The 25,034-nt window shown below is 41.7% G+C and overlaps 1 protein-coding gene across 1 annotated transcript in view; it reads right to left on the reverse strand.

Moving 5' to 3' along the window:
- The window catches only part of TRPC4 (transient receptor potential cation channel subfamily C member 4), a 457,082-nt gene that overhangs the window by 72,116 nt on the left and 359,932 nt on the right, over window positions 1-25,034 (reverse strand). Inside the window, exon 4 of the mRNA XM_030200405.1 lies at window positions 22,457-22,793. Coding sequence (XP_030056265.1) covers window positions 22,457-22,793 — 337 coding nt within the window. The remainder of the gene's footprint in view (window positions 1-22,456; window positions 22,794-25,034) is intronic.

The raw sequence follows: 25,034 nt of genomic DNA on the forward strand, positions 1-25,034 counted from the left end.
TGCTTTTCTCCAACTATAACACATATTAGACCCTTTCTTGTACAAACAACAGCTTATGGATTTAACAACAGCTTGCAGTTCTAATTATTAAACTCATAACTGATTCCCACAGCACACTTCCAGCCTCTAAAAAACACTTAATTCTGTTCTATAGCAAATATCCCAGCCAGGCTAACAGGACAATTCTATAATTTGGCACCTTACATTAGGTGCAAGTGTGCATGTATGTTATAAAATCATAGCATTTATGCCCATGAGAGGTGCCAATAATTGACAGTTATGCATGTGAGTGCTAGGTGTTTATTCTATACAAATACGTGCCAAAGTTACTTAGAACATAATGGTGAAGGATGACGAAAATCATAAAGGAAATGGGATGACTTCCCTATGAGGAAAGGCTAGAGAGGCCAGGGCTCTTCAGCTTGGAGAACAGACAGCTGAGGAGAGATATGGTAGAGGTCTATAAAATACTGAGTAGAGTGGAATGGGTAGATGTGAATCACTACTTTACTCTTTCCAAAAATACTAGAACTAGGGGGCACGCAATGAAGCTACTAAGTAGTACATTTAAAACAAATCAGAGAAAATATTTCTTTACTCAATGAGTAATTAAACTCTGGAATTTGTTGGCCGAGAATGTGGTAAAGCAGTTATCTTTGCAGGGTTTAAAAAGGTTTGAATCATTTCTTAAAGGAAACGTCTATAAGCCTTTATTAAAGATGGACTTGGGAAAATCCACTGCATATTTCTATGATAGGCAGCATAAAATCTGTTTTACTGTTTTGGAACCTTGCCAGGTACTTTTGATCTGGATTGGCCACTGCTGGAAACAGAATACTGGGTTTGATGGACCTTTGGTCTGTCCCAGTATGGCAATGCTTATATTCTTATGTACTAAGCTATGGGCATATCACCAAGCGATGCACACAGCTTATAGAATGCTATCAGTTGTATGTGTTACACCAATGTACACTAGCCATTGACCTGTTGTAAAGCAGGTGTGCCCAGTGGTGTGCTGGAGCAGGCTCTCACAGGCTCGCAAGAGCCTGTTCTTAAGTTTTTAAGAATTTTGGGAGCCGGTTGTTAAAGTAGGGCCCTCCGTAGCTACTTTAACAACTGGCTCCCAAAATGTGGGCTTGGGCCCCCTGCTGAATTCTCTTTTACTTTGCTGGTGGGGATGCTGAGCCCTGCCAGCCAAATAAATAGACTGCTGCTGCTGCTCCCTGCTCCTTGTTTCCAGCTCTGAGCAGCAGACTGGGACTTCTCCAGCATGTGTGAGAAGTTTCAGCATGCTGCTCAGAGCAAGACGTTGGGAGTGGTGGCAGTCCATTTATTGGCTGCCAGCAAAGGTATGTCAAGCGTGCCCGCACGAAGGGAGGGAGAAGAGAGGGGCAAGTGTTTCCCCCCCCCCCCCCCCGGCCACCCCTGGCCCTTCCAACTGCAGAGCTGGCTACATCCGGAGAAAGAGCCTGTTGTTAAAAATTTACCAGCACACCCCTGGGTGTGCCTGAATTTTGATGCAACTAGGCAGATTTGCACTAGTATTCTATAATGACTTAGGCAAACCCTGAAGTCGTTATACAATTGGCGTTTAAGTGTGCCCCATTGTGGTGCCTACATCTTGACACCAAGTTATCAAATTACCTCCTAAATGGTTTCCATATAGGATTCTTCCCTTTAGTTTATTTGTACGAACAGTTTTACAGTCCTATCAAAAATGTATAGTTCCTTTTCCTCCTTTTTAAAAAAAATGTACTGTGTGTATTTTTAATTAGCTTATACACCGCTCTGCTCTGCTCACCAGTTAGAGTGGTATAGTAAATTTAATAAAAGTATGTGCTTTTTCCAGTTGCAAGCCATAGCACTGCATAGTTTAAGCTATACACCAAGCTCTGAGCCACTACCAGCATTGAGCAACAATGCTATTTTAATTAGAATTTTCCTGTTAGGCCCCTGGTCAGCAATACCTCAATCTTGCACACAGCTCTGGTCATATTCTAAACTAGGGTTCTTGAGAGTTTTTAGTGAGAACATTTCATACAGTAGCCATATTCCCTTCTGTCCATACTCTATTTCTACATTCCTTAAATATAAACTAGGAGAACATTTCATTCTCTACCCTGTTTCATGTTCTGACCACCAAGCTTCCACCATTCCACATCTAAGAATTTCCTTTCTAAATGCCAAGTTGATGCTTCTCTAATATTTTAGGCTGGCTGGCTCGTTTTTCTCTGACTGCAAATAGTTTGGGCTTTTTCTTCTATTCAGCTAGAGACTTATTAAATCATAATGGATATTTAAACTGCCTTCACTTGGGCTCCAAAATGTGCTACTATAGTACCAGGACTGCTTACTTCTGTAAGCTCATTTCCCGTTAGTTCAAGACTCCTGGGAACTACACCTCCCAGCATTCCTATGAGCTCTCCTCCTCTCAGGGTTCTCCTGTGCTCTTTGGAGCTCCTTCTAGCAGGAGGCTGGTATAACCACAGTAATAAGCGCTGATGGATATACGTGCGGATGCAAGTATGCAAGTTCATCCTGGAAAGTAGACTCTATTAGTACTGGATGAAACTTTGTTTTTCCTGGCATTTTGTTTTTCACGTAGTTTTCTCAATTTCTGTTAAGATTATATACAAAGAATTAAATTATGACGATTTTGCATCTCAACCTAGCATTTAAAGGGCAAAGATAGAAGAGTTTCCAAATATTAAAAATGATCAAATCTTTTTTTTAACTTCTTAAAGATCCATCCCCCCAAACTTCTAAAAATAAACTAAATCTCTAAGCAGCCTGTTCATAGAAAAAAACACAGCATGGGAAAATTATGAGTTCTCATTATGAAGAAATCAAGTAACACAGGACAAAAAGTGATGTAAAGCAGTTGCTATAACATGATAAATACAAATAGGTTTTTCTATGAGTCTTCATTTAGATGAAGTCACACAATTCAGAAGTAATTTTGTAAGACAGTTCAACATGGACACAGAGGTTTACATGCAGAAATGATGATTTCTACAATTTCATAGAGTATATCTGTTTAAATTCATGTGCTTAGGGAGTAATTCTCTATACATTGCCGATATGATGTGCATTGAGAATGACTTCTAGAATGGCAGTTGTGCGTGCAACTGGTTTACATATATATGCAAATTGGTTTTCATATTATATACAGATACCTGGAGGAATGGAGGGTTAAGTGACTTGCCCAGAGTAACAAGGTGCTGGAAATTTAACCTGGTTCTTAGGCTGCTGCACTAACCAAGAGGCTACTCCTCCACTGCCTTATCATACTGTTTCAGTACCCTGAGGTCATCCAATCAAATCCCATTTCTTTTCTAATTAGTACAGATAAGTATTTCATCCTACTCTGTAAATCTCTCTCTCTCATAGTTCTGTATTAAGAATATACAGTGGGGGAAATAAGTATTTGATCCCTTGCTGATTTTGTAAGTTTGCCCACTGACAAAGACATGAGCAGCCCATAATTGAAGGGTAGGTTATTGGTAACAGTGAGAGATAGCACATCACAAATTAAATCCGGAAAATCACATTGTGGAAAGTATATGAATTTATTTGCATTCTGCAGAGGGAAATAAGTATTTGATCCCCCACCAACCAGTAAGAGATCTGGCCCCTACAGACCAGGTAGATGCTCCAAATCAACTCGTTACCTGCATGACAGACAGCTGTCGGCAATGGTCACCTGTATGAAAGACACCTGTCCACAGACTCAGTGAATCAGTCAGACTCTAACCTCTACAAAATGGCCAAGAGCAAGGAGCTGTCTAAGGATGTCAGGGACAAGATCATACACCTGCACAAGGCTGGAATGGGCTACAAAACCATCAGTAAGACGCTGGGCGAGAAGGAGACAACTGTTGGTGCCATAGTAAGAAAATGGAAGAAGTACAAAATGACTGTCAATCGACAAAGATCTGGGGCTCCACGCAAAATCTCACCTCGTGGGGTATCCTTGATCATGAGGAAGGTTAGAAATCAGCCTACAACTACAAGGGGGGAACTTGTCAATGATCTCAAGGCAGCTGGGACCACTGTCACCACGAAAACCATTGGTAACACATTACGACATAACGGATTGCAATCCTGCAGTGCCCGCAAGGTCCCCCTGCTCCGGAAGGCACATGTGACGGCCCGTCTGAAGTTTGCCAGTGAACACCTGGATGATGCCGAGAGTGATTGGGAGAAGGTGCTGTGGTCAGATGAGACAAAAATTGAGCTCTTTGGCATGAACTCAACTCGCCGTGTTTGGAGGAAGAGAAATGCTGCCTATGACCCAAAGAACACCGTCCCCACTGTCAAGCATGGAGGTGGAAATGTTATGTTTTGGGGGTGTTTCTCTGCTAAGGGCACAGGACTACTTCACCGCATCAATGGGAGAATGGATGGGGCCATGTACCGTACAATTCTGAGTGACAACCTCCTTCCCTCCGCCAGGGCCTTAAAAATGGGTCGTGGCTGGGTCTTCCAGCACGACAATGACCCAAAACATACAGCCAAGGCAACAAAGGAGTGGCTCAGGAAGAAGCACATTAGGGTCATGGAGTGGCCTAGCCAGTCACCAGACCTTAATCCCATTGAAAACTTATGGAGGGAGCTGAAGCTGCGAGTTGCCAAGCGACAGCCCAGAACTCTTAATGATTTAGAGATGATCTGCAAAGAGGAGTGGACCAAAATTCCTCCTGACATGTGTGCAAACCTCATCATCAACTACAGAAGACGTCTGACCGCTGTGCTTGCCAACAAGGGTTTTGCCACCAAGTATTAGGTCTTGTTTGCCAGAGGGATTAAATACTTATTTCCCTCTGCAGAATGCAAATAAATTCATATACTTTCCACAATGTGATTTTCCGGATTTAATTTGTGATGTGCTATCTCTCACTGTTACCAATAACCTACCCTTCAATTATGGGCTGCTCATGTCTTTGTCAGTGGGCAAACTTACAAAATCAGCAAGGGATCAAATACTTATTTCCCCCACTGTAAGAACATAAGAATAGCCTTATTGGGTCAGACCAATGGTCCATCTATCCCAGTATCCTGCTTCCAGCAGTGACCACCAATCCAGGTCACAAGTACCTGACAGAAACCCAATTAGCAGCAACATTCCATGCTACCAATCCCAGGACAAGAAGTGGCTTCTCCCATGTCCATCTCAATAACAGACTATGGACTTTTCCTCTAAGAACTTGTCCAAACCTTTTTTAAACCCAGATATGCTAACTGCTATTACCATGATTCTGTACTTTTATTTTTGCATTGAATATTAATTATGAATCACTAACCCATTCATCTAGTTTCCTAAATTACATTTCCTCTTAGATGACATTAGATCTCAATGTCATTTGAAAAAAAGCAAACATTTTCTTCTAAATACTGACAATTGCATTGACCAGAACTAACTGGTCTCAGTACTGATCATGTGGCATTCCATTAATCGCCTCTCTCTTTTCACAGAGCAAACTACATTTACCCTCTCTCTCTCTCCCCTATCACTTAGTTTTTAATATTTTTTGACATGATACCCTCAGTTAAAATTATGGGTCCTTGATCCCATATTCTGCTGTATTATCCTTCAGCAAGTTAAGCGCGCTAACTGCTATTAGTTATGTGCCAGCTTAAAACCGCCTTTTCTCACTCTATTTCTTTTCAGCTGTTCATCACTGGAATAATCTTCCTTCAGCGTTGCGATCAATGAGTAATTATCTATTATTTCAAAAAGCTCTGTCTTTCATAGATGACATAGACGCTGCATTGCTTGCAACATTTCGTTCCAGATGTCTTTATCAAGACTATACGAGTCATATATACTCATTCATACTACTTGAATCATTCAAGACTCCTGAGGCAGGCCTGTGGCCGAAACAAAGTACTGTGTCGAGTCTGTGAATAAAGCTGTTTCCTCATATCACCGTAGTCCCGTTTCCCTGGAGTCATTGGTCCACTTCTCACTTCCTATTCTGATAAAAAGCTCTGAAGACATTTCTTTTCTAGATTGGGGGGGGGGGGGGCTGTGATTTTCCATATTTTTTGTATTTTTATAGTTATGTGTTTAATTCATGATTGATCGTATCTGTTTTTATTTTGAATTCAAGTAACTAGCCTCTGATAGCATCGCATGGCATAGCAATAGGTTTCTGCTTACACTCAAAGTTAGATGCAAGCTCCTAGTATTCTGCACAGGGTGCTCTGTGCAGAATGCCTTTTGCAGAAAAATCATCTACCCCCTAATTATATAAATTTGTGTGCATAATTTAATTGAATAATGAAACTATTTAGCACCAATAATTGGCTTTTTAACAAGCAATTATTGGCACTAATTAGATTTAATTAGAACTTATGTAACTATTTTTTAAAATGCTTCTTGTTTCTAATATGCCTAAAAAAGTTTTTATTATATGTTTTTGCCTCCGAAGCAATCTTCTTTTCAAAGTCTCTATTTGCCTTCCTTATCAGTGCTTTGCATTTGACTTGCCATTCTTTATGCTGTTTTTTATTATCCTTATTTGGATCCTGCTTCCATTTTCTGAAGGATGTTCTTTTAGCTCTAATAGCTTCCTTCACCTCACTTTTTAACCATGCCGGCTGTTGTATGACCCTCTTTCCTCCCTTTTTAATCTGTGGACTATATCTGGTCTGGGCTTCCAGGATAGTATTTTTGAACAACATTCAAGCCTAATATAAATGTTTGCCCATTATGGCTGCTCATTTAAGTTGGTTTTTCTTTTTGGACCATTTCCCTCACTTTATCATAGTCTCCTTTGTGAAAGTTAAATGCTAACATATGGGATTTCCTGTGTGTATTTTCGCCAGAAATTATATCAAATCTGATCATGCTATGATGACTGTTATCAAGTGGCCCCAGCAACATTACCTCCTGCACCAGATCATGTGCTCCACTAAGAACTAGAGCTAGAATTGTCCCCCCTCTTGTTGGTTCATGAACTATCTGATCCATAAAGCAGTCCCTGATTTCATCTAAGAACTTTACCTCCCTAGCCTGCCCTGATGTTATATCTATCCAGTCATTATTGGGGTAATTAAAATCATTCATTATTATTGTGTTACCAAGTTTGTTAGTTTCCCTAATTTCTGATAACATTTCTGCATCTGACTGTTCATCCTGGCCAGGTGGATGGTAGTACACTCCTACCACTATCCTTTTCCCCTTTAGACATGGAATTTCTATCCATAGGGATTCCAAAGTCTGTTTTGTTCCCTGAAGAATTTTTAGTCTATTTGATTCAAGGCCCTACTTAACATACAATGCTACCTCTCCACCAATTCGGTACACCTATCACTGTGATATTTGTACCCTGGTATGACAGTGTCCCATTGATTACCTTCCTTCCACCAGGTCTCAGAGATCCCAGTTATACATGTCTTTTCATTTAGTGCAATATATGCTATCTCTCATCTTATTTCTTAGGCTTCTGGCATTTGTATATACTGTAGATATTTCAAACAATGGGGCTTTTTTACTAAGCTGCAGTAAACACTAGCACGTGCTTAATGCAGGATAAAAAGTTCTAAAGTGGGGCGTGCCCAGGCATCCCACAATAGTTTCAGAATTTATTTTTTAGCCCTGGGGCAGGTCTTGGGTGGAAAGTAGGCATGTACTGCACTAATCGGTTAGCACAGCTACATTTCTGCAAACTAACCAATTAGTGCTGGATTAGCACGTCAGCCCTTACCGCTTAGAAAATAGGTGTTGTAAGTGTTCACGTGATAATGGCCACGCACTAATAGGGAAATTAGCACGTGGCCATTATTATGGAAAATTTAAAATGTGGACATTTTACCGCCAAGCTCAAAGTGGTCTCAGCGTGAGAAAGTCCCACCCTAGGGATAGTGGTGGTCACTTTTTAGTGCAGCTTAGCAAAAAGGCCCCCATATTTGTGATTCCTATTTACAACTTGCTCAGCAGTTGACAGTGATAATTTGCAATCTTTAAAATCTGTCTACTCTTTATTTAAACACACCAAGGGGCTCATTTTCAAAGCAGTTAGATGTACAAAGTACCATAGTCACCTATGGTACTTTTTGTGTCTAAATGCTTTGAAAATGAGTCCCTTGGTCTACTATGGTCTTTACTGCAACCCTGCTATTGGCATGCACTGTCTTCCCTGTTTTGGTGATATTCATGAGCTCTTTGGGCTTAGTGCTAGATTCTTCAGGCTATTGTGGTTATTCATATGTGGACAATATATTTGTCCTAATTTCCATGACTTCTAATTTTCTGACATTTCAGACTTTGATCTCTGACTGTATCTCTCTGATTCATTCTTGGGCAAATCAACATCTATTGAAACTGAGTATTGTGTTCAGTTCTGCTTTCCTTATCTCAAAAAAAACATATAGCAGAATTAGAAAAGGTTCAAAGAAAAAGAAGAGTGACCATAATGAAAGAAGGGATGTAACTGCTCCCGTATGAGAAAAGGCGAAAGAGGTTAGGGCTCTTTAGCTTGGAAAAGAGTAGGCTGGGGAAGGATATGATAGAGGTCTACAAAGTCCTGAGTGGAGTGCAATGGGTGGTTTTTCTGTCATTCAAATAGTACAAAAACCAGGGGACACTCAATGAAATTGCATGGAAATATTTTTAAAACAAAGAGGAGGAAATGTTTTTTCACTCAATGAACAGTTACGTTCTGGAATTTGTTGCCGGAGGATGTGGTAACGGCAGTTAGTATATCTGGATTTTAAAAAGGTTTGGACAAATTCCTGGAGGAAAAGTCCATAGCCTGTTATTGAGATGGACATGGGGTAAGCCACTGCTTGCCCTGGGATTGGTAGTATGGAATGTTGCTACTATTTGTGTTTCTGCCAGGTGCTTGTGACCTAGATTGGCCACTATTGGAAGCAGGATAAAGGGCTGGATGGACCATTGGTCTGGCCCAGTTTACCTGTTCCTATGTTTTTAATGCAGCTAAGACTAAGCTTCTATATTTTAGCAATGATGTGGCTTTGGTTCCATCTATTACTAAAATATATTCAAGAGAACAGTTTTCATTTGAGAAATCATATAAGGTTTTGGGGATTGTTCTGGACACTCAATTATCAATGGAATCTCAAAGAAATTATTTGAGTAAGAAGATATTTTTTAAACTTTGTCAACGAAGGTCAGTTAGATATGCTTTTTCCCTAGAACTTTTCCGAAGCATAGTGCATGCAATTATTTTGTCTCAATTCGTTTACTGCAATGTTCTGTATGCTGGTCTAAATTCACGACTTGCTAACAGATTACAACTTTTACAGAATACAGCAGCAAAAATGATTTATGGTTGATCAAGATTCAATCATGTGACACCTTTATTCAGACAATTGCACTGGTTGCCACTACACGCATGGATAGAATTAAAAATTGCTTGTATTATCTTTAAAATTTAACAGAGGAATATTCTGTTACTCAACTAATAGCTTATCCAATTTTTTGCATGAATTCACGTTTTCATTCAACATTATTACTTTAGGGTTATCCATCAGTTAAAAATTGTCACTATAAAAATTTTTTCAACAGCTCATTTATCAAGCCAGTAAACTTTGGAACTCTATACCAGAGCAAACACGAACTTTCGGGTTATTTGTCCCATTAAGCAATAAAAACTTATTTTTATGGAAAACATCTGAATGATATTTTCTTTATTTTTATGTTTTTCTATCTTATTGTAACCCGCTTAGACTTTTTATTGATGGATGCGGGCTATAAATACATGGAATAGAATAGAATACCTTGTTCTAAACCATGCACTTTTGAGTAACTGTCAGCCTTCCTCCAGTTTCTAGTTTATAAGCTGCTGCATCTCCTTTTGAAGTGTTGATGCCAGCAGCCTGGTTCCATCCTGGTTAAGAAGGAGCCCAACTTTCCAGAATAGGCTCCCCCTTCCCATCTTTCCAGAATAGGCTCCCCCTTCCCATCTTTCCAGAATAGGCTCCCCCTTCCCCATAATGTTACCAAAGTCCTAACAAATCTAAAACCCTCCTCCCTGCAGCAGCAGCATCTCATCCTCATATATAGACTTTGGAGCTTTGCTTGTCTCTTGGGTCCTGTGCCTGGAATGGGGAGCAATTCTGAAAATGCTACCTTGGAAATTCTTAATTTCAGCATTCTACCTAGAAGCTTAAATTTGGCTGTCATAACCTCTCTCCCACATCACCCTTATGTACCAAGACAGCAGGCTCCTCCCCAGCACTGTCTAAAATCTTATCTAAGTGATGTGTGAGGCCTGCATCCTCATGTCCACCAGCCACCCAACTATCTACACACCTAATGATCGAAGCTCCAACTAAAATGGATGTCCTAACCCTTCCCTCCTGGGCAGAAGCCCCTGGAGACACATCCTCAGTGTAAGAGTACATCGCATCACCTGGAGGTCAGGTCCTTCTTCTACTAACCTATAAATGTACTCACTCTGCTGCTCCCCAGTATCTCTCCACACTCGTCCTTCCCTACACCCCTTCCCGTGCACTCCGCTCCATGGATAAATCCTTCTTATCTGTTCCCTTCTCCACTACTGCCAACTCCAGACTTCGCGCCTTCTGTCTCGCTGCACCCTACGCCTGGAATAAACTTCCTGAGCCCCTACATCTTGCCCCATCCTTGGCCACCTTTAAATCTAGACTGAAAGCCCACCTCTTTAACATTGCTTTTGACTCGTAACCACTTGTAACCACTCGCCTCCACCTACCCTCCTCTCTTCCTTCCCGTTCACATTAATTGATTTGATTTGCTTACTTTATTTATTTTTTGTCTATTAGATTGTAAGCTCTTTGAGCAGGGACTGTCTTTCTTCTATGTTTGTGCAGCGCTGCGTACGCCTTGTAGCGCTATAGAAATGCTAAATAGTAGTAGTAGTAGTAGTAGTCCTTGCTACAGGATCATTTCCATCCTCTCCAGAATGATGCTTTCCCTTCAGGTGACCTTTCTCCTCCATGGCAGCATAGAGGTTGCCACACTGGAGGTGGAACTTCTCTACTATGTCCCTGTAGGTCTGGTCTATAAGCTTCTCTGTCTGCCTCAGCTCCTCCAAGTCTCCTACTCTAGCCTCCAGAGATCGGACCCATTCCCTGAGTGCTAGGAGCTCTTTGCACAGAGTACACATATATGACTTCTCATCAAGTAGGAGATAATCAACCATGTGATACACAGTGCAAAAGACTGGATAGCCCCCATCTTGCTGTTGTAGTGCTGCCTGCATCTTTTTATTGGTGAGTTGTTAATTAAGTTGCTAATGGAGTAGGGATATGTAAACTAAAGTCCCCTATGATTTAGTTATTTGCTAGGCTATGCTAATATTGAGCTTTTATTAGTATTAAGTTTTTACTAGTATTATTTTTTTTAATGTTATTAGTAGGTTCCCTTCTATGGACCTGTATTTGTAAGAGCTAATTACTGGCTGATAAATATGCCCTAAATAAATTTCTAGCTTCTCAATTGGTTGAATGGCCTATAAATCAGAGATCATGCTAGGGGTGTAATGAAATTCAGACTTCCTCGCTTGGATCACATATAGACCAGTGCCATCTGCTTGGTCATATGCAGCTTTTTATTGTTTGCTATATCATGGACAAAGCAGTTTCACCAATAAAGCAGCAGCTAGAGGACCTTCATAGGAATTCCAGAGCATTTATGAAGCAAATGCTGCTGAGAGATTTCTGGTTCTCCAATGAATTTCTTTAGTAAACCCTGGTATCTCCTAGAGTAGGTATGATTGTATGGTGATTTTTTTTTCACTTTTACATGTAGTTGTAAGATAATGGAATTAGACTTAAATGCAGTTATAGAATGGGAGAAAGAGAAGAGAATATAATAGAAAGGTAGGGAGATTAAAATGCTTGCCAGTAAATTATTAGTCATTTTTCTCCATGCTGTGTTTTCTTTTGCAGATACATATTGAACTAGCAAAGCTTGCTGTTACGGCTGCTATGGAGCTGGCAGACACAAAGAGTACAGATGGAAGAAAGGAACAACATAAATAGGGTAGATTAAGATGAAGAAAGCTACGATGGTAAAAGTTGATGAATAACTGAGTTGAAAGGCGCTCCACTAGCAGCTGAGACTAAACTCATGAAAGAATCAGTAAATACTTGGCAAAAAAAAACCCCAAATTCACAACCAGAAAGAGCATTGGCAGCATACATGGGGATTATTTATAACACTTCACTTAAATAATACTGTGGAAAAATAAAGGCAAATATAAAAGTTCAGGATTCATCTGGCTTTTGTATATCTGAAGATAAATGGTGTGCCACTGTACCAGCAGGAATTATGTGGTCTTAGTGCATAAGTCATGGGCCTGTGTGGTAAAAGTCTGCCTTGTGCATTAACCCCGGGATTCTACGTATAGTGACTACAGTTGTGTGTGCAAATCAATGTGCATTGCTGATTTGCAAGTGCAACTTAATTGATTAATGAGCCAATCCTCGCCAATAACTGATATTAATTGGCCTTGGTATTTATGCATGTGTAAATCCTAGGACCCGTATTTTTTTTTTTGGGGGGGGGAGGAGTGTTTGGGAGGGGTTCCTATGAGTTACAGATATTTTTATAAAATATACCCCATCCATGTCTAATTTAGGCACCGATATGTACACCTGCTTTCAGTAGTTGTAAATGAAGGCAACTTAAGTTAGGCACAAGTCAAGCACTATTTTATAAAGTGTGGGTACCTTTTATGCTCAGTGCATAATTTTTTCCATGTCAATTTTTCAGCCTGATTTACTGAATCTAGTCCTAAGATTCTATAATGCTATCACTATTTTTATGCACCAAAAGCACCAGAATATCGGCATATGTACATATGTATACACATTATGGACTGAATTTTATAAATGGCACAGAAAAATCAACACCAACTAAAAACACACTAAGCGCTCTTCTATAACAGGTATTCAAAGTTAGGTGCTGTTTTTCTAGAATAGCGCTTGGTGCCACAAATCGCATCTAACTTTAGATGCAACCATTTGCACAACTAAACCCTGATTTTTAAAGTGCAATTATTGGTGCTAATTGACTCATTATTCAATTAAATTGTGCATGCACGTTGGACAGGCACCCACATTTGCACATGCAATTTTTAGCACCTTTATAGAATTCTTTAAATGGTGTCTAAAGGTAGGCAAATTCCACACACAAATTTTAGCGTGGAGACACATTCCAAGGCACTGAAATGGCAGATCCGCACAGAAATACACTTACGCGCCCCACTATAGGATAACGCCTAAGTGTATGCATGTGCAATTGCAAAGGGGGTGTTTGGGAGGGTCATGAGTGTGTCAAGAGGCATTTTGGAAAATTGCACACAGAATTATAGAATACTGCAAAATACGCACCCGGATTTACATCTGGTTTCAATTGGTGTAAGGCCTCACGTCTAAAGTTGGGTACAGAATTCAGGGACTAATAGTATTCTATACAGAGCACTCATCCCAGAGCACCCTTTATAGAATAGTGCTGGGTGCTGATTTTTTTCAGCGCACATATTTGGGCATCATTTACTGAATCTGGCAATATCCCCTGGATTCTATATAGCACGACTGAAATTGCGTGCACAAATCAGGTTGTATTCTGGATTTGCATGCACAACTTAATTACTTAACAAGCCAGTTGGAGCTGATGATTGCCACTTAACAAGCAATTATTGATACTAATTGGCATTAATTAGAATTTATGTGCACAACTTGCTAGGTGTATTCTGTAAAGTGGTATGCATACATTTTAATGCACGCTGTCAAAAATGGGGTGTGGCCACGGGCATGGAATGGGTGGACCATGGATGTTCCGAAAATCTATGTGCATGGTTATAGAATACCTGCTCCGCACCTAACTTAGGTGCTGATATTTATATCAAGTCTTACTTAGCGTAAATGGATGCGCCTAGAGTTAGGCATAGACATGGCTGCCAGGCGTATTCTTTAAACCGGCTAGGTGTATTCTATAAAACGCGCCTAAATCTAGGAGCGGTTTACAGAATACGCCTAGGCGGAAATATTTTTGGTACCAATTTTTCAGGCACCATATATAAAATCTAGTCCTATGTGCATAAATGTCAATATTCTGCCTAGATGCGCTATTCTATAAACTGGTTCCTAAGTGCATGGCACTTAGTTTGAGGGTGGGTATACATAGAGGCAAAGCCTGAGCTGACTGTGGGCAGGGGTTCCCAAACTTTTTCGTTTCACGGCATCTCCTCCTCAGCCACATGGGTCTCCGCGACACCCCCAGCCACATGGGTATCTGTACCCCCCATATGGGTCTCCCTTTCCCTGCAGCCCCATCCTCTCACACCAGCACACTGTTACCTTCCTTCAGAAGCGTAGCGAGGGCAGCTGACACCCGGGGCGGTTTGCCGCTGCGCCCCCCCCCCCCCGGATGCAGCACGGCGCGCCTCCCCTCGGAGCACGAACGCACCCCCCGGAGTGCGCAACCCCCCCAGAGTGCAGTCTTACCAAGGGGGGCGGGCGGGAGGACCGCTCCGCCCCGAGTGCAGTTGCTGGGAGCTGCGTCGGCTCCGTTGGTTCCCTGCTCTCTCTGCCCCGGATCAGGAAGTAACCTGTTCTGGGGCAGAGAGAGCAGTGAACAAGCAGAGCCGACACCCCCCCAGCGGCGTGCACCCGGGGCGGACTACCCCACCGCCCCCCCCTTCCTAAGCCACTGCCTTCCTTCCTGCAGGTCCAGGATTGCTGCCACTTCTTTCTCCTTCACCCACTGCAATGCTTGCAGCTTACATTTTCAGGCTGTCCATTTTTCACACAGGTACTCCGGGCCTTCTCAGTCTGCCGCATCCAGCCGTCTCTGATGCAACTTTCTGTTATGAGGGCTAGAAGCGGCAGAGGGATGGCCCCGCAGTGCCTGTGTGAATCGTGGATGGCCCAAAAATGTAAGCTGCAAGCACTGCATTGGAGATGGAGTAAGAAGCAGGAATCAGCAGATGCCCGACCTGCGGGAGGAGAAGGTAGGGAGCTATGTGCCGCGGCAACCCTGAGATTTTACTGCGGCGCACCAGGGTGGCGCGGCGCACAGTTTCAAAACCGCTGATGTAAACTATAGAACAGGGGTGTAACTACCACTGTGCAAGCCTGGCAAAAAGTACAGGACTATGCAATGGTAGGGGATGCTTGCTGTTGAACTGAAGTGCCCTCTAACAGACTGGCATCTTTCCTGCTGTCCATTTCTGCTGTTTAGCATCTCTCTATCTATATTCCCTCCCCTCACAAGTCCATCACCTCACCCCTTCCTCTCCTTACATGGGTCTGGCATCTCTGCCCTCCCCAAGTGCAGGGCCATAGCAAACTATATGTGGCTGGTGCAGCCACACAGGGCACAAAGGAAACCATCCATTGGCTTCCCTTGCGCTGATGTCACCAAAGAAGGTGGGGCAGGAGCATTCTGCGTCAGTTGGGGGTGTGTTGCACAGGGTGCATTTTGTGCATATGATGCACCTGCCCATGTGATCCTTCAAACCTGTAATAGGTTTCCATGAAAACAGACTACCTCTAGCTGGTCCCCACCATAAAAATTTGCATTAGAGAAAACAGGATGTGGCAGAGGAAAGGCTCTAATGGGAACTGGCCAGAGGCAGCCTGTTTTCATTGCTGCTGCTGCTGCTACCAGCAACTTTCTGTGAGTTTGGAGGACTGCACAGGGAGGGGGGGGGGAGGGGGAGGGTGTAGCGAGAGATGCTGTATTCATGGGAGAGGGGTTGATATTTTGTATCTGGATTTTCAGAAGGCATTTGACAACGTACCTCATGAAAGACTCCAGAGGGAATTGGAGAGTCATGGGGTAGGAGGTAGTGTTCTATTGTGGATTAAAAACTGGATAAAAGATAGAAAACAGAGAGTAGGGTTAAATGGTCAGTATTCTCAATGGAGAAGGGTAGTTAGTGGGGTTCCCCAGGGGTCTGTGCTCGGAATGCTGCTTTTTAACATGATCTAGAGATGGGAGTAACTAGTGAGGTAATTAAATTTGCTGACGACACAAAGTTATTCAAAGTCATTAAATCGCGAGAGGATTGTGAAAAACTACAAGAGGACCTTACGAGACTGGGAGACTGGGTGTCTAAATGGCAGATGACATTTAATGTGAGCAAGTGCAAAGTGATGCATGTGGGAAAGAGGAACCCGAATTATAGCTATGTCATGCAAGGTTCCACGTTAGGAGTCACAGACAAAGAAAGGGATCTAGGTGTCGTCGTTGATGATACATCGAAACCTTCTGCTCAGTGTGCTGCTGCGGCTAAGAAAGCAAATAGAATGTTAGGTATTATTAGGAAAGGAATGGAAAACAAAAATGAGGATGTTATAATGCCTTTGTATCGCTCCTTGGTGCGACCGCATCTCGAATATTGTGTTCAATTCTGGTCGCCGCATCTCAAAAAAGATATAGTGGAATTAGAAAAGGTGCAGAGAAGGGCGACAAAAATGATAAAGGGGATGGGACGACTTCCCTATGAAGAAAGATTAAAGCGGCTAGGGCTCTTCAGCTTGGAGAAAAGTCGACTGAGGGGAGATATGATAAAGGTCTATAAAATAATGAGTGGAGTTGAACGGATAGATGTGAAGTGTCTGTTCACGCTTTCCAAAAATACTAGGACTAGGGGGCATGTGATGAAGCTACAATGTAGTAAATTTAAAACGAATCAGAGAAAATCTTTCTTTACTCAACGTGTAATTAAACTCTGGAATTCGTTGCCAAAGAATGTGGTAAAGGTGGTTAGCTTAGCGGAGTTTAAAAAAGGTTTGGACGGCTTCCTAAAGGAAAAGTCCACAGACCGTTATTAAATGGACTTGGGGGAAATCCACTATTTCTGGGAATAGCAGTATAAAATTTTTGGGATCTAGCCAGGTATTTGTGACCTGGATTGGCCACTGTTGGAAACAGGATGCTGGGCTCGATGGACCTTTGGTCTTTTCCAATATGGCAATACTTATGTACTTATGAAATAAAAAATATGCCAGACCTGCAGTGGGAGGGAAGAGAGAGACTTGATCTATTGGGGGGGGGGGGGGGGAATATGCTGGACCTGGAGGAATTCAGAGAGATAAAGGGGGGGGGGGGGGGGGGGGAAGAGAGAGAGAGACACCCAGACCAAAAGAGGAGGGAAGAGAGGGATAGAAATGATGGATGCAAGCCCCCTAGTCCTAGTATTTTTGGAAAGAGTAAGCAAGCGATTCAGTTCCACTCCACTCATTATTTTATATACCTCTATCATATCTTCCCTCAGCCATATTTTCTCCATGCTGAAGAGCCCTAGCTGCTTTAGCCTTTCCTCATAGGGAAGTCGTCCCATCCCCTTTATCATTTTCTTTGCCCTTCTCTGTACCTTTTCTAATTCCACTATATCTTTTTTTAAGATGCTGTGACCAGAATTGCACACAATATTCGAGGTGTGATCACACCATGGAGCGATACAAAAGGCATTATAACATCCTCATTTTTGTTTTCCATTCCTTTCATAATAATACCTAACATTCTATTTGCTTTCTTAGCCACCGCCGCACACTGAGCAGAGGGTTTCAACGTATCATCAACGACGACACTTAGATCCCTTTCCCTTTCCTTCCTAGCAAAAGTTTATGTTCAGTTAAAATAGGTGCTAGCATAAGTGTGTATTTTGTACTCATGGCATGTTTCAGTGCAAAAGTACATGCTGCCTTCTGCTATCTACATAATCCACAGATAAAAATGATGGCACCTAGTTACTAATGCGTAGCACACAATAACGTCAGTTTTGTGCACTAAGGCCAGTGGTTCCCAAGCCTGGACCTGGAGGCATACCAGCCAGTCAAATTTTCAAGATATCCACAAAGAATATTCATGAGAGAGATCTGCATGCACTGCCTCCACTGCATGCAAATCTCTCTCATGAATATTCATTGTGGATAGCCTGAAAACCTGACTGGGTGGGGTGCCTCCAAGACCAGGTATGGAAAACAATGCACTTAGCATTAGTACATAGTGGCCTATACACAGCTTTTTGCCCAGTTTGGACTGTTTAAAAACATTCCCCATGTTGGACCCCAAGGCTGATACGGATTTTTAGACTGTCCATTTTAGAATACCGTATCTGGGCACATTTAACTAAGGACTTTGTATCATTGATCAAAGAGAATTAGGCACATACACTCCTTTTAATCTTGTCTTTACAGAAAAGTCCCCCTAGACTTGCTGCACCTGCTTTCTGTATGGGTAAATTTTCTGCAGAAAATAGACTTGAAGATACATTATACACGATCCTTCCATGTGAATGGTCCCCTTGCATTTACACGCTTATCCCCGGATTCTAAATAGTGTGCCTAGCAATAATGAGCACCAAGCAATAATGAGCCCTAATTGGCACTGATTAGAATTTATGCATACAACTCGGTAAGCATATTCTGTAACGAAGTGCGCCGAACTTCTAGTATGTGCAGGCAGAAAGGGGCATAGTTATGGGCAGGGAAATGGTCATTTTGTGGGCATTCTGAAATTTACACATGTATTTATAGAATATGGGCCAGTTCACCTAAATCTATACACAGGGATTTATGCCATGTTTTCGTTGGTATAAATGGATGCGTGTAGATTTAGGTGCTGATATATCAACTAAACGTATTCTATATACTGTGCCTAAATTTAGGCACCAATTATAGAATACGTTTTGTCGGCACCGATTTCAGCGCTGATTTTTTTAGGCACCATATATAGAATCTCCTCCTTAGGGCCTTATTCTATAAATGTTATGCTCCTAAATTTAAGCTCCTAAAATGTATGCTCCTAATTTAGGAGCGTAATTTACACTCCTAAATTTATGCTCCTAAATAATGAGCATAATATATTTTGATATATAAGGACCTTATTCTATAAAGGTTATACTCCTAAATTTACACTCCTAAATTTATGCTCCTAAATTATGAGCATACTCTGTGCTCCAAAATAGATTATGCTCCTAATTTAGGAGGCATAAATTATGCCAGAAACAGCAGATCCGTGAAAAAACACACATATGTACCCATTTATAGAAGAGCACCTAAGTGTTTCCATGTGGCTCTGCAAAGGAGCGTGACCATGGCAGGGGCATGGGCGCTTCCTTAAACTGCGTGCAGTTGTAGCATGATATGAGTTGAACTGTCAGAATTATTGAAATATGTAGCAGGGTATCAGTTATTGATTTTGCTGGATTAGGGTTACCATTTTGTGTCCTCTGAAAAAGAGGACACATGTCACGCCCCCTACCCCGCCCCGCCTCATGCCCCGCCCCTGCCACGCCCCCTTCAGGTCCGGGTTCCGCCCCTATCCCCCCCCCCCCGTCACATAGTCCCCTCCCCCCCATCACATACCCCCCCTCACTTACTGTCTAGCCCTGGTGGTCTAGTAGCGTCTTCTCTTAGGGGCAGGAAAGAGCCCCCTCTTTCCTGCCCGGAGCGCTGCCTGCCCTTGCCTGCTGCATCCTCCTCGGTATGGCTGGGGATTCAAAATGGCCACCGAGAGTTGAAGCGGCCTCGCGAGAGTTCAACTCTCGGCGGCCATTTTGAATCCCCAGCCAGACCGAGAAGGATGATAGACAGGGGAGGCAGCGCTCCGGGCAGGAAAGAGGGGGCTCTTTCCTGCCCCGAAGACGTCACTAGACCACCAGGGAACATGGTAAGGAAGGGGAGGGGAGGGGACGGGAGACCACGCGCCGATCGCCCGCCCACACGCCCACCGCACGCACGCGCCTGCCCGCACCCGCGCCCACGTTTGTCCAGAAATCCGGACAAACGTGGGCGGGGGCAAAATCCGCCGGACGCCCCGGACATGCCCTCAAAAAGAGGACATGTCCGGGGAAATCCGGACGTATGGTAACCCTATGCTGGATCAGATACCAATATAAAAATACAGCTCTAAAGACTTATTGAGACAGAAGCAGATTAGCTAGCCTGGATTTCATCTCCCCCTTCCTCTCCCTTAACAAAAGACTATTCTCAAACAAACTCTGACAAAGACAAAAGGTATTGCTTCAAAGAGATATAAACTTCCTCTCCCCCCTCCCACCTGAAAGGACAGATCAAAAGCCTGCCTGAGGGAGAATATCAACACAACAAAAGATCAAAGACACCAGGAGACACAGAGCCTGGAGAAGTGTGAACCTACATCCATTAAAGACAAAAGGGGCTCAGAAAACGTAAACAGGAAGCCATAAACCATTTGCTAGCAGAAATCCAGACATAGGATTTGCTACAATAAACCATTTGTCAGCAGACCAAGATCCTTTGCAACTACCCAAGATTCAGTGCATCCAGGGACCATGATTCCTTGCAAATCACTCAAGACGGAGTGCTCATAGGAACATTATAAAAAGCCAGGAGCATGCTCCTTTAGAGACTCTTCTATTCTGCCCTGCTCTTCTCTTCTCTTCCATCACTGACTGCTGGATTCCTGTGTCCTCGGCCTCATGCTGTCATCACTCAGCTGGGCAACAAAAAAGGACTTTGTAAGTTAACTTATAATTCAAACCTGTTATCTTGTTTAAGCATATTTCTCCTGTAAAGATTCTTAAGCTACCTCTTGCTTGCAACTTTATTACATATCTGTATTGTAAATAAACCTTTTCTGCAGCTAAATATATGGTCTTTTGTGTTCTGAGCACATGGTATCTTTTAAAGTTATACTGATAGCACATGGTCGCTTTTAAAACTTAGTGCCATGTTCTGAGTACATGCTTTTAAATCTTGCAGTGAAGGTTAATGTAATTCAACAGAGATAATATTTAAGTCCCCTTTAATCTTGCAATTGTAAATCTTATTACCTTATAAGTAATTGGTGGAGACAGTTATAGAATAATGTGGATCCATGTCTAACTTGTGCTCTGGGATTTACACCTGGTTTCAGTTGGGTTAACTCCTTACGCCAAAGCTGAGCATGGATCCTTGCACTAAATGCTGTTCGACCCCAGAATGCCTGTTATAGAATACTGTACGAATATTCACAACAAGGCAATATACTAAAGTAGGAAAAATTAATCAATGAATCTAAGTCCATTCCCACTCAAAAATGTAACAGAGCCCTGAAAAACTCAACGGTGCTCCTTACATATAGATCATTTTAAATGTAAGGTTATGGGTAGAAATAGATATGGGGCTGAGGTAGGAACCCATACCAAGTGCAGTCATTGTCAATGGTGTGAGTTCACTTTGGAGGGCCATCATGGGTGGACCCTCAAACAGGAAGGGTTTTTAGAACCAGATATAGAACAGATTGCAGGACAAAGAATGTGGTATATATCATTTCTTGTCCTTGCAATCTGGTGTATGTTGGTAGGAGTGCTCGCCCCATTAGGATCAGGTTAACAGAGCATAAATCATGTATTATTACTCAAAATACACAGGTGCCTCTAGTGACCCATTGGTTGACTTTTAAACTTTCGACCACAGATACTGTATATAATGGCAAATTATCGATCATATCCAAGTGGGGAGGGAGGGTGGTTCAGTAGATTCATTATTAAATTATAAGGAATAGCAGATGATTAATATGGTAGTACCTAGGGGGTTGAATTTGGAGTTGGAATGGATTTCATTATTGTAAGCCAGTCAGGATTTGGGTGCTGGGTGACATCAGCAGACAGGAAGTTCTATTTAAGGTCTGCAATAAATGCCGCCACCATCTTGGCAGAAAAGTTCTGATATCTTGGAGTCAAGCTGGCGCTGATGAGAGATTGAGATTAGACAGTATCGATGGGAGAAGGGTTTGGAAGGGGCTCTCTTCTTATGGGTATACATGATAATGATAATAAACTCTTGAATGATTGTATTGTAGGGGATGGCCCTTGAAACAGCCCTGGGGAGCGAAACATGATAAGTATATGCTTTAAGATTTAAGATGTCTGAGTCTGTTTGGAGAAAGTTTATATGAAGAATTGAATATTTTTGGGAAGTGAAGGTATTTATATAAATTTTGTTCATACTCATAAGAATTGGATAAATGAACCTCTTGAGAACTGATGACGAGGTGGGTGCAGAAAAACCTTACATTTAAAATTATCTATATGTAGGAAGCACCGCTGAGGTTTTCGGGGCTCTGTTAAATTTTTGAGTGGGAGTGGACTTAGATTCATTGTTATAGAATACTGTTCATTGTCAAATTTTTTCTGTGCTGAATTTTGAGCATTATTTACTGTATCCTGCTTATAGTACAAAGGGGGTCTGTAAGGATAATCAGATGCACTTTCCAGATAGTACCTCTGATAATATCCCAGTCAGCAGTGCTTATCGAGATAGTAGGCACTGTGAACTTTTGAATACCGACTCCTACATTACTCTTAAGAAATGGGCTGCCAGAAATAAACAGCTAGCATCTGCATCCCATAACATCTTTAGGGGTAAACTCATACCCTAATATGACTTCTTGCTTCAGCATTGCTGGACAAATGTTTTTTTAAACATTTTTTCCCCACTGTATTTTCGTTAGTAATGCATTTACCCAGGACCCACGGTAATATCATCCACTCAACGATGGTTGGAGGTGGTCCCTGCATGTTCAAGTCTGTTACAACAATGTGTTGAGAGGCAAGCAGCAGAAGGAAGAGAAAAGTCAAGTATGATGCAGTATGGCAAATAAATTTGATAAATGGTTTCCTGATGAACAATCCTAAGGTGCTTTTGGGAGCTATCAGGTAGCACGCAGCGAAGAAAGGGAAGAGCAGTCCTGTAATGACACACGTCAACAACTTCACTGCCCAGTGTCTCCTTCTCCAGCCTGGGAACTCATCATACCAGCGAGATGCAAGCAACTGCTGACAGTTTGGCTGTGCAACAAACTGAAAAAGAAAAGAATAGTACATCGCAAATTACCAAATATATGATTTCAAAGAAGAACATACATCATCTTCTGTCAGAATAGAAAACTCAAGAGCAATTCGTGAGGAGCACCAGAACATTTTTGTGATTGAAAGAGCCAAAAAACATCCTCCAGCCCTGACCCCCAAACTTCCTATTGTGATAAGTATTTAGGGCTCACCTCATTCATCTGTCTATATAATTAGTCTTCCTCTGGGTCTAAACTAGGGTAAAGAATTAAACATCTACCACAAAAACTCTCCCTACTATCTCAATATACCAAACTTGCAGAGACAGTTTTGTTAAAGTATATATATGACTGGTTTTAATAATGGTGCAGTTCCTTTTATTCATACCGTGCTTGTGGCCTTTTTTTGTTGATATTTTCATGGTTTATAAGTTTTTTCTTTGTTTGTTTTACATTTTAACATGCTATTACAAATTGCCCACCATTTGATTTGCTATTAAGGGCTTAGGATTTCCATATTGTTAAGTGATGATTAATGCACATATATGTATATATACGTGCACATCTTTTTGAATAGGTGCGTGATATGCCTATTTAATGATTTCATATATGAATTTTCATTTTTAGGAGTTCTTGGTTATATACTTTTGAGTGTTATTGAAATCTGGATGGTAAATTTTGACATTATGTGTGCACGCACACACACACACATATATATATGTATATATTTTTTAAAATATTTGTATTCTTATATGTTATGCATTGTAAATTGTTTTCTATATATGTTTCTAGACTCCTAATGCAGGCTTTTTAGCCGAAACTTGGCCAGGTCGGTTCTTCCCTCAATAAACTTTGATGCATGATTTTCAATGACTCCTACTTCCTTTGACCATCTTCATTCCTTGTAACTGTAAAGGATTAAATATTACAGAGCTTTTCAAGGCTTTCATATCTCCTTGGGCTAATTCATATCCTTCTCAGAAACAGAATTCCTAAACATATAAGTTATATTCCACAACTAAACAAATCTTTACCTTGGACGCCAAACATTTTCTCAATGAGTGCTACTTCTGAATGCTAAGCATTGAAAAAAAATATTTGGTCTATGAGTATTCAGCCTGCTATTCAGTGACACTTAGTGCTGCTGATTATCGTTATAGTCCGCCTCAGTACTGTCCAGATAATGCCAAGGTGGCCCATGGATGGAGCAGGGGCTGAATGGGCACTTTACCGAATAATGGTGATATTCAGCATCATTAGATGAATAACTATCTGCATAACCTAGGAGAGCAAAAGATGGTCTTATCTTACCTGGCTAGTAATCCAGAGATGCTGAATATTGCTGCTCTCCAGAAAATCGCCATAAGGAACCGCCAAGGCTGAGTACTGACTTAAGTATTTTTATTATTCTTTTTCATATGTTTCAAATAAGAAAACTGACTATCACTAGAAGGTCAAGCTGCCATATAAAGGCAAAAGGTGTCTTTACCCCCGGCAGTAATACTGTGAAACCACCACTAGAGATTGCCAACACCATTTTGAATCTGGCACTGGCACTGCCCTAGACCCCATGAGCCACCAGAAATTGAAAAGCTAGGCCCAAGGGGGCCTACAGGGTATAGGTGTCTTTGGAGGAATCCATGGGTGTTATAGGGGGTGCAGTCTTTAGAGTAAGGAGGGAGCAAAGTTCTATTTGTATAGCTCTCGCACCTTTAAAATGATGTCTGGGCGCAAAAGGCCAGAGTTCAATGAAAGTTGCATTACTTGTTTGCGTAATAATAAGGTGTTTTGCATCTCATTATTACACATCCTGTGGTGGCAGCCAATAACATGCATTATGCATGATTTTTACCATTTAAGGTGTGCTAAGGAGCAAATATTGTGCATTATTACCTTAATGCATTTTGAAAATATCATGCTAGATTAAAGCTGATAACCTATGCCCTGATGCAGGTTTCTGAAACCTGGACCACGTTGGTGACAAGTCTTTTACAAGTTCAAGTTAAGCAGTTTTAAAAATAAATGGTTCAAAAAAAGGGTTTCTATGAATGATTAAAGTTGATTTTTGATCAGTCCTGATGTGGAGGTCATATCAATGAATATTCCCTTGTGTCTACATTGATTGATGTGTTGGGCTTGTTTGGCAGTTATAGAACATCCTGTCACTGTGTGACATCAACGAGCCCACAAGGGGATGCCCACTTATAGAACTGCCCCTGTGAGGAGAATTCAGTAAAAGTCACCCAAAGTTAGG

The sequence above is a fragment of the Microcaecilia unicolor genome, chromosome 4 (genome assembly GCF_901765095.1).
Source record: "Microcaecilia unicolor chromosome 4, aMicUni1.1, whole genome shotgun sequence".
NCBI lineage: Eukaryota > Metazoa > Chordata > Amphibia > Gymnophiona > Siphonopidae > Microcaecilia > Microcaecilia unicolor.